This window comes from Macrotis lagotis, chromosome 2 (assembly GCF_037893015.1).
Source record: "Macrotis lagotis isolate mMagLag1 chromosome 2, bilby.v1.9.chrom.fasta, whole genome shotgun sequence".
Taxonomy (NCBI): Eukaryota; Metazoa; Chordata; class Mammalia; order Peramelemorphia; family Peramelidae; genus Macrotis; species Macrotis lagotis.
In genome coordinates, this window is record NC_133659.1 from 251,758,855 (window position 1) to 251,769,058 (window position 10,204).

A 10,204-nucleotide genomic window follows, 5' to 3' on the forward strand; every position below is an offset into this window, starting at 1 on the left:
TTTTTAGACATAATATCATTTCTAACTTTATAGGCAATTGTAGTATGAATATAACTTTTACATGTATTAGGAAAACAAAAAATTCATGTGTCTCATTTTATTGCTATATTTGCTTTAATGTGGTGATCTGTAAATAAATTCACAATATCTCTGAGGCATGGCTTTAATAATATAATTCCTACATTTAAAATAAAAAATTAAGGCAAACTGAGATTAATTGACTTGCCTAGGGCCACAAAGTAAATAAATGACTACTGGCACATTTGACCTTAGTCTCCCTGACTTTAACTTCTAAATTCTATTCTCTGCACAACCTAGCAAACTACTATAAAACCTAACTACCTGGAATGCTATACCATTCAATTTCAGCTAGATAGATATTATGGAAGAAAATAAGTGTTTATTTAAGACCAATTACAAACTAAGATGGGAATATTATCTCATTTGACTCTCACATCAGCTTTGAAAAGTAAATGTAATTATTTTTCCTATGTTGTAATTGAGAAATTGAGGCAAACAGACATTATGAAACTTACCCAAGGTCAATTAGCAAGTGAGTAACTTAGACCAGATTTGGACAGAGCACTTCCTTTCTCCAGGCCCAGTATTCTATCCAACAGGCATCACTTAGCTAGCTCTAGGTGTCTTATCATATATTAAGTATTAATATTAATTCACAGTGAATTGAAACATAATGAAGTTTCTCTCTTCATCTCTTATAATCATCTATTTTATATTGTTGTGTTGCTGAAATCAAATCAATTATTAATCTTTTAAAAAATTGACTTCTAAAAAATAAAATAAAATGAAATTCACCAAAGAAAAATTAAATTTTAACCCAGTACCTTAGTATAATTATATGTTTCTTATGATCATCTTTTTGAACTCTATCTAAACTATATTGTTACTTTCTTCCATTTTGTGGGTGACTTCATTGATGTTTGTAATTCTAATCATCAATTGTGTATTCCCATACTTCTGTTGTCTTATTTCTTTTTCTTTTCTTTGATACCCCAACCCCTCTTTCCAAAGAAAGTGATAGAGTTTACTTAAAATTTAGTAATTTAAAACTCACACTGTTTCTCTTCTCCTTAGCTGATCTGTGTCTCAAGTTCTTATTCTTTCTTTCCTCTTAATCTCTCCTTCATGATCTGTCACAGTCATACTGTATTTTGGTTTGTTTATGCTATCCCTATCATGCCTCTAAATCATGCTCTTCCCCTGCTGTCCCAAAATTTCCATGATATTAATGCATTTGGGTACTCAAAATCCATGTTTGTGTCTTTCTTTATGTGTGTGTGTGTGTGTGTGTGTGTGTGTGTGTGTGTGTGTGTGAACCTGTATTAAATCCTCTTTGGTCCTAATGGAAGGGACATTCACGTTAGCCATTCCCCATCCCTTTCTCAATGTTTCTGATATCTTTTAATTATGGAAAATGATAAGGTTCCTCCTCTTGTTCCCAATTTTTCATTAACATATTGCCCTTTGCTTTCTGTTTTTTGTTGTTTTGCTTTTTTCTAATAGGTGTAATGAAAGAGCTTATTTACAAAAACTAAAAATCAGCTAGGAAAATAACTAGTAATTTTTTACCATACGCCTAGAGTAGTGAAATACAATTACTGTCAAATCCCTAATTTAATAAATTTCACAAAACTTTTGTATGAAATAATATTTTAGAAAGTTATTAGAACTTATCTAGTCTGGACAATCAGAAAAAATTGTATGAAAGGTTCAGAAAGTGGGTAACTCTGGATATTCATTAACATACCTCAATTTCTCAGCATCCTCTCTTTCTATATTACTTGTCAGTTTAGAATACTTTTTTTCCCTGACCATTGTTTTCAAGGTCTCTTTTAAGAGACTGATCATGAATTTCTAACACATGTGCTTTTTTGAATGGTCTTTAGTTCTCCAAATCAGGAGATTTACACTTAATTCCATTCCTTGTTTCATCAACACCACATCTTGTTTCATCGTCTTCTGGAAAATCAGGACTTTCTAGTATCATAATGAATTCACACAACAGATGTAGTTTATGATCACAACAATTTTTAGAAATCTGCCTGTCTTTCAAATAAACAATAGATGAATGAAGAAATCCACAACTTGCAGAATATGTCCATAAAGCTTGAGAGGGAAAAATATTCTCTTTTATTCCTAGGGCACAGCTACTCTCTGCGGATACTAGAGTATTTGCTCTCTTTTTTGTTGTCAGTTCTTCTTTTAGTCTATTTATAGCCGTTATTAATTTTCTAATGATGGTTCACTACTATTTGAGTGCCTATTTCCTTTCATTCTTCCTTTAAAGTGGCAAGCAGTTCACTTACCTTTGTACCTGCTTTTAAAGATGCATCTTCATTTAAAAAAAAAAAACAAACAAACAAACAACTCGGGAACTACCAGTTTGGACTGTTTGATCAAAGGTGGGAAATGTACAGTAACCCAACAAAGTGTTATATCCCTGTGACTCTCATATACACAAGTTGGTCACCATTAAAGGCACTTTATAGAAAACTCTAAATAGCATTTTTCATTTGAATTTAGAGCAACATTAAGAATGAGCAGTGATCTTCTATTATCTTCACTTCCCATTCATAATAAGACTACCCCCACACAAAAGAGGTAGACAAGAATCCTTGACTATTTGTTCAAAACTACTAAAACTCATCCAATTTATAAGCAATTACTTTCATCAACAACAGCATTGTCAATTATTTTAAATATTAAATCAAACACTCGATGGTTACTTTATATGGATTAGTTCACTTAAAACGGAATACAACTATAATTACACATAATCAATTTCATTTAAACTATTTTTTTCATTAGTTTAAAAAAGCAGCTATTAAGTCAATATTTTTTGTACAAGAATCTTGATGCTACATGAAAAAAGTATCTGGAAAACATAAACCATATTTAAGCATAACCAATATTTGACTGAATTTATTTACATAACTTTAAAAAGCAGCTTTTAAGACACTGCATTTTTGACATAAATTTTGATGCTACTTGGAAAAGGCATCTGTTTCTCTATCTCTATCTCTATCTCATCTATATCTATATCTATATCTATCTGAGGTAATACTACCCTTGTTAGTATCACATAGGAAAGGCAAAATTTATGATTTTTTTCTCCCAGTAGTAAAGGGATCACTGTGGTCCCCACATCCAAGAAAATCCAGACGTGAAAGGGAAAGACCTACCTGACATAAAGCAATTCATAATAGTGGTACATTAATTTCTATATTTGTATAAATTATTTAAGTTCAAATTATTGAAAGATTACAGCATAGGGGCAGCTAAGTAGGGGGGTGGATAAAGCACCAGCCCTGAAGTCAGGAGGACCTGAATTCAAATTCAACCTCAGACACTTAATAATTGCCTAGTTGTGTGACCTTTATCAAGTCACTTAACCCCATTGCCTTAAATAAATAAAAATTTTAAAAAAAAGATCACAGCATAGCACCAGTTGAACTTCTCTAGCTAAACCAAATAGGTGCCAACACTTGCCCTTCCTGAAGTCTAAGAAAAGCACTATCCAAACAATGACTGGAACAACATATGCTTGGTATTAGAAACAGAAAAATAAGTCCCCAATTTGACAGATGTTTTTATAAATTTTGGAGAAGAATACTCTCTCGAAATACCATCATTTAGTCTGAATTACATCTGACTTAGCACCATCCAACAGCATTCTCTTAGCAGCACAGGATGATCTTCTGTGCCTGCTCCTTCACTTTACCTATTGAGTTATAAAAGTTGGAAAGTTGATAACCTGTAAGATGCCTTTCTTTATGGTGCTGGAGTTAAAGACTGGAAAGCAAGGGAGTCAAACCTGAACCACAGAGAGCACCCCGACAGCCTCTCATTCTCCACATTATGAATGCCACCCTGGTGCCGGACTTCCAGGTGCCCCCTATGCACAGACTTCTTCTTCCTTTTCTTTAATATCATATGTTAAATTCACCCCCATAGGTCATTTCTTTTTTTTCTGTTCCAACTGTGAAGTCAGAGGTCTATAGTGACTGTACCTAGTCAGAACACTGGGTACTCGCCTCTCCCCTGGGAGATGTCCAAGATTAGAATACTGCCTCTTCTCTGCACCCTCTGAGGACAACCCTAGTCATACTACTGCCTCAGTCCCCTACTGGAATGTTCTGAGTCAAGGAGCTTCTAGGATTTTTTTACACTGCTTCCTCTTTTAGGGTTCTTAGTTTCTGATCATCTTTTTGGTTTTACCCTTGATTGGTTGAATACATTTATTAAGGGGTCACTTTGGATTTCAAAGTATTGCTTGATTTGATGATCTTCTACAGTCTCAGCAGTAAAGGTGGGAGAGGTGAGATTTCTGCACCTTTCACATGGCCATCTTTACCTAGAATAGAAAGCAATAATTAAATACTCATTATACACAACACACACTATAGTAGATGCTGCTGATAGAAAAACAAAAAATGGCAGAATCCCTGCCAAGAAGAAAGTGGCACTTCTATAGAGAGATAGCATGTCTGTAGATACAAAATGAATAGAATTTGATGGGACATGGCAAAGGCAACTGGGAAGATCAGCAAAGGAATGATAAAAGAGATGAAACTTCGACTGAATGACTGAAAGAAAATAGGAATTCTAAAAGATGGAGATGAAGACAGAGAGCATTCCAACATTGGATGTAGATGGTCTTTGTTCTTCAAGAAGACCAAGACACCAGGGGAAGTGATAACATGACAAGAATATGGACTGGATTTGAGTGAGGAGTGCTGTGCTATGTCATCAGTCTCACTTTCTCCTTCAGAGCCATCTGGATACAGTGGTCAGAGGACAAGTCAGGAGGACTAGAAATGGACCAGGATGTGAGGCAATCAGTATTAAGTAACTTGGCCAAGGTCACACAGCTAAGGAAGTCTCAAGGTTTGAGGCCAGATTTTAATTTCCCTTCTCCTGACTCCAAGACCAGTGCTCTATCCACTGTGCTACATAGTACATCCTAAGAAAAGACAGTGATAGGAGACTGAACAGTCATTTAAGTGGAACATGGTGTGAATAATAAGTCTAGAAAGTTGAATTTCAGTCAATTTCTGGAGAGAACAATTTTATCATATAGCTTTTTCATGATTTTAGCAACATTGCCTTCCTTCTGTATCCACATTGTTCAACCCAAAGCAGAGAAAAATGGCAGAATCCTTATCTTCCATATGATCTCATTTATGAACCTTAAGAACTATTCACAATTTAGCATTCCCCCAAATAATATCTGGAAAGCATTTATGACAGACACTCAAAAAATGTTCATACCCTTCCCTTTACCTTCCTCTATAATAAACAGGTCAAACATTGGTGTTTTTTTGTTTGTTTTCTTTGAAAGGCAGTGGAGTTAATGACTTGACCAAGGTCACGCAGCTAGGTAATTATTAAGCATCTGAAACTGGATTAGAACTCAGGTCCTCCTGACTCCACGGCTGGTGCTTTCTTCACTGCACCACCCAGCTTCCCCCAAACATTTTTTAACATCAAATAACATATTTCTTTCATTTTAATGCTGTGATGATAGTGTGCCCAATGCTTATGTATGTGGCTAATATTTCTGTGTTCATCAGTTTACTTTCTCTGCTTCTGTCATTGATGAATATGCATATATGTGAAAAAATGGAACTACTGATGATCTGAGGGTTCAGAAAATAACCACCACCAGGATTGCAATATGGTAATATATTTAGATAGGGCAAAGTGAGTTACATAGAGAGACACAGTCAGATATCCTGATTCCAGAAACAAAAGAACTAGACACATGATGTAGATTCATCTGACCTTTGACTAGGAGTCATCACTTGCTGGCATTAATAATTCCAAAAGCACAGTTCTGGGCATGGAATGTCAATTTCAAAGTGATGTTGGATAGAAGCAGGAATCTAAAGAAGGCTTACCTCCTAATTTAAATCAACCACAAATGTGCATTTCCTACAATAAAATCTGAGTTCCTTGAGAAAAAAATTGTTATATTTGTGTCTCTGTGTGTACTTCACTTCACACAATGTCAATATATATATATATATATATATATGAATCTTATTCAGCTAATCTGAATATTCCCTGTTCCTTGTAACTTCAAATGAAAAAAGTTTTTTTTTTTTCTGTATAAAATTTCTCACCACTAAGGTAGTTACTAGAACTGAATGTACCAAGAATGTACTAGAAAAGAAGGGGAGGGTTCCATTGCAAGGTCTAGTATGGGGAAAGGTCCTAAGTCCTCAGGTATGGCTGTCTGAGATGTGTCAAAACTTCCATATAATAATCACACTAAATTATTCATGTCTGTACCCTCAATCCATGTGAACTTACACTCAAACAGCAGCACTAGATTCAGCACACATTTATACACACAATGTCCCCAAATAATATTACAAAATTCAAGTCACAGAAGCTCAGGTTAAAAGTAACTTTATGGGGCAGCTAGGTGGCATAGTGGATAAAGCACCGGCCTTGGAGTCAGGAGTACCTGGGTTGAAATCCGGTATCAGACGCTTAATAATTACCTAGCTGTGTGGCTTTGGGCAAGCCACTTAACCCCATTTGCCTTGCAAAAACCTAAAAAAAACACCTAACTTTATGAAGGTTGGTGTGTACCTCACAGCCTCTGCCCTTATACTTGGAGACATCAATATACCTGTTTATCTCCCTCAGACATTGTTTGAACAGTCCAAACTTCCAAACTATAAATGAATATCACTCCAAAAGTCAGTATCCAGCCTCAAATTAAAGCACAAACCTAAAATAGATACCTGATCGGAATTTTAGATGAAAACTGACAATCAGAAAAGGTTGTCCTTCTGAAAAAACATGGCCATCTTACCCATAATCCTCCAGAAGGGTTCAACATTACCCCCTCCATTTACAAAGACCAGATCATGATGGTGAAGCACACTAAACATGAAGAATGAAATACAATGTAGGAAAAAATACTAGAGGAATTTGTTTGTCTTGACAATAGATAGATAGATAGATGATAGATAGATAGATAGATAGATAGATAGATAGATAGATAGATAGATATAGATTTGTAGATATAGATAAAGATATCTATATCTATATTATAATAAGGTTTTGTTTTTGTTGTTCTTTTCCCTTCAGTGGAAAGCAGGGGAGTAGAAAAACAAATAACTGCCTGCTGAAAAATATAAATTTTAATTTAAAGAAAAAACAATGATCAAGAAGGCTCTCTTAACTCACCTAAAAAAAAGTCAAACAAACCACTGAACCTAGCAAAAATTTCAAAAATGTCTCTTACCTTACGCCTCAGGGCTCCCATCACCTCCTTGTTCCTCAGAGTATAGATAAAAGGATTGAACATGGGAGTTACTACTGTGTAGAAAAGAGAGAGGATTTGATCTGAATCTTCAGTAGGATTAGTTCCAGGTTTCATGTAGGCAAGGGTTGCAGTCCCAAAGAAAAGGATGACAGCTAATAGATGGGAAGAGCAAGTAGAGAAGACTTTCTGACGTCCCTGAGCAGAAGCTAACCCAAGGATGGTAATGAGGATGTGAACATAGGAAACCAGGATCAGTGCAAATGGAGTAATGATAAACAACAGAGTGAAAGTAAGATTCCCAACCTTACCCCGGAATGAGTCTCCATTTGTTAGCCTCAAAACAGGCAAATTTTCACATAGGTAGTGGTGAACAATGTTGGTGCCATGAAAGGGCAAGGTACAGATCAATAAGGAGTTGGTAAAAGCTGTGATGATGCCCATGAGATAACAAGCACCCACCATAACCACACATACCTGCCGGTTCATCAACATGGTATAATGTAGAGGGTGGCAAATAGCAGCATAATGATCATAGGCCATGACTGTGAGCAGGCAGCATTCAGCAATGCCAAAGAGGGCAAAGAAATATAACTGAGCACAACAACTGGCAAGTGAGGTGGCAGGATGTGAGAAGAGAAGATCGGTCAGCATCCTAGGCACAACAGTAGTAGTGTAGAGAATCTCTATCACAGAAAGCTGTCGAAGGAAGAAATACATGGGAGTGCTCAGGGCTGAGTCCAGCAGGGTAAGGGTGATGATCAGGGAGTTGCCCAGCAAGGTGACCAAGTAAATAAAGAGCACACCCCAAAAGAGGGCACTCTGTAGGGATCCCAAATATGAGAATCCAAGCAAAATAAACTCAGTCACCACTGACCCATTTCCAACATCCATGTCCCTAAATCTGGTTATGGGGACTGGACAAGGAGAGAGCTGTTAATACTTCCAAAGAAGAGAAAGAAGTAGATAAACTGCTACAGTAAGAGAGAAGCAGGTTAGGAAAAAAAGAATTGTCCAAGTATAGAGATTGTGATGGATAAGCAGGAGGATGGTAGAATGTCCATTTTGAGAAAATCACCACAAAATTATTTAACTTTTCAGATGTAAAATGGGATCTAAGTGTATATTATATCAATATGTACCCTTCCACCTCACCAAGTCTTGCGTTCTGTGGGTAGAAACTGTCTTTCAGTCTTAAAGGTAACTCAACATGTAAATGGATAGACACATATAGAGAACTATAATTAGAAGGGGGTTGACCAAAAAAGGGGAAAATAGAGAAGAGAGAGGAGAGAAGAAAGATAAAATGAAAAAACAGTGAGACGAGTAAAAAAGGAAATAGAGTAATATTTTGAGGCACCTAGAATGAGGCACAAGATAAAGACAAAGGGTGGGGAAACTTTAAGCTTCAGATAAAATCCCCATCACCCATGAGTGTATCTCCCAGAGCCCCTATTAAAGGTAACAGTTGCTAGCAGACATTTCCATGTGGATTCATGGCTTGCTATCCAAGGGGATCCATGATTCCCTAGATTCTAGAGGAAAGATGGAAGTGAACATGGAAACTTTTCCCTCAGGTCCTAACCTTCCTAAGGAAAAGTGAACAGTAGCTAACCTACTCCTTGAGATCCCTGCAATAAAGGTACAGAAATGTGAGTCAGGAGACATCTCAATCTGATTTTAATCATGTCAACATGATCAAAGGAATTAGAGGATGGAGAAATATCTAAATTTATGAAAAAATGGAGGTCCAGAGAAAAGGAAATACCCATCCAGGGTGAGCCAATGAGTGTAAGGAAGATGTCCTTGCAGGATACTAAGGAGATGATGATTTTCAAGACACATGCCTTCTGATCAAGATGGAAATCATCTGGTTTTCCTCCCCTCAGTCTTTAGGTGGTTAACATTGACACAGACTGAAGCAATCAGAATTTGAATGATAAGCAAGGTTTTCTCTCTTAATACAAATGAGGAAACCACAACCCCACATTGCTCTTAAGAATGTGAAGCTAAGCAAAATAAAATGAAATTCATGATTGGCAAGCTGACAAGGGTCCTGGAATACAGGTGGTACGACATGATAACAACTATGCTAGGAACTGGGAAATAGTCATGGTGACCATAAGGTGGAGAACAGGCTACCTGCGAAAGAAAGGAGTAGAATGATAGGTAAGAGGGAAGTGCTTCCTGCCTTCCTGCCTTCCTGCCTTCCTGCCTTCCTGCAACAGTGACTCCCAGCTGTTTCCACCACTACCACTAGTAGATTGGCAGGGGAATTAAAACTAAGATACTAAGGCAAGGACAATGATTATAAATGGATAATGCAAGAACCAAGGAGAGCTTTGGTGCTGTACCCTCAGCTCATCTGGATTACCAGAGATAACTCCCTTTCATGGGCATGTTTATTCCTTTATGACAGGGACAGTCTTCCCTCAAGGAGACTGAGGCAAATTTTCTCAAATCCTAAAGGAGGAAAGAAATTTGATTGCTTCTTCAAACATTTTTTGCAAAGGCCCAACAAAACCTCAAGGGGATGAACTAATAGGTCACTTTCACTTTCATCCTTATTATAATCAGTGAGTACCTTACCATGGGTGTGAGTCACTCAAACTTCAAATGTAACTCCTCAAAAGCTGAATGGGACATATTTTGATACTTCATTGTCTAGGCTACCTACTACTTATATTCATAAATGTCATCGTGTGGACTGGGGAGAATTAATTGATCAGGTTCAAGCTCCTTTCTGCAGCATGCCCACAGTATATATTAGATTTGTTATATTCATGTCTGGCTATTTTTGCTATTAACATAGTATGTTACATTTATGGTTTTATCTATATTAAACACATTATTCACAATAGAAATAGTCTGATGCTGTATCCATAATACAAATATTATATTTAA

At 36.5% G+C, this 10,204-nt stretch overlaps 1 protein-coding gene and 1 pseudogene across 1 annotated transcript; both read right to left on the reverse strand.

Moving 5' to 3' along the window:
• Positions 1-1,731: 1,731 nt before the first annotated feature.
• LOC141512179 (BRCA1-A complex subunit Abraxas 1-like) lies at positions 1,732-2,527 on the reverse strand (annotated as a pseudogene).
• A 4,674-nt stretch (positions 2,528-7,201) lies between these two features.
• LOC141512180 (olfactory receptor 10P22-like) lies at positions 7,202-8,194 on the reverse strand. The gene has a single exon (XM_074221024.1). The coding sequence runs from the start codon at positions 8,192-8,194 to the stop codon at positions 7,202-7,204; it is 993 nt and encodes a 330-aa protein (XP_074077125.1).
• Positions 8,195-10,204: the final 2,010 nt, after the last annotated feature.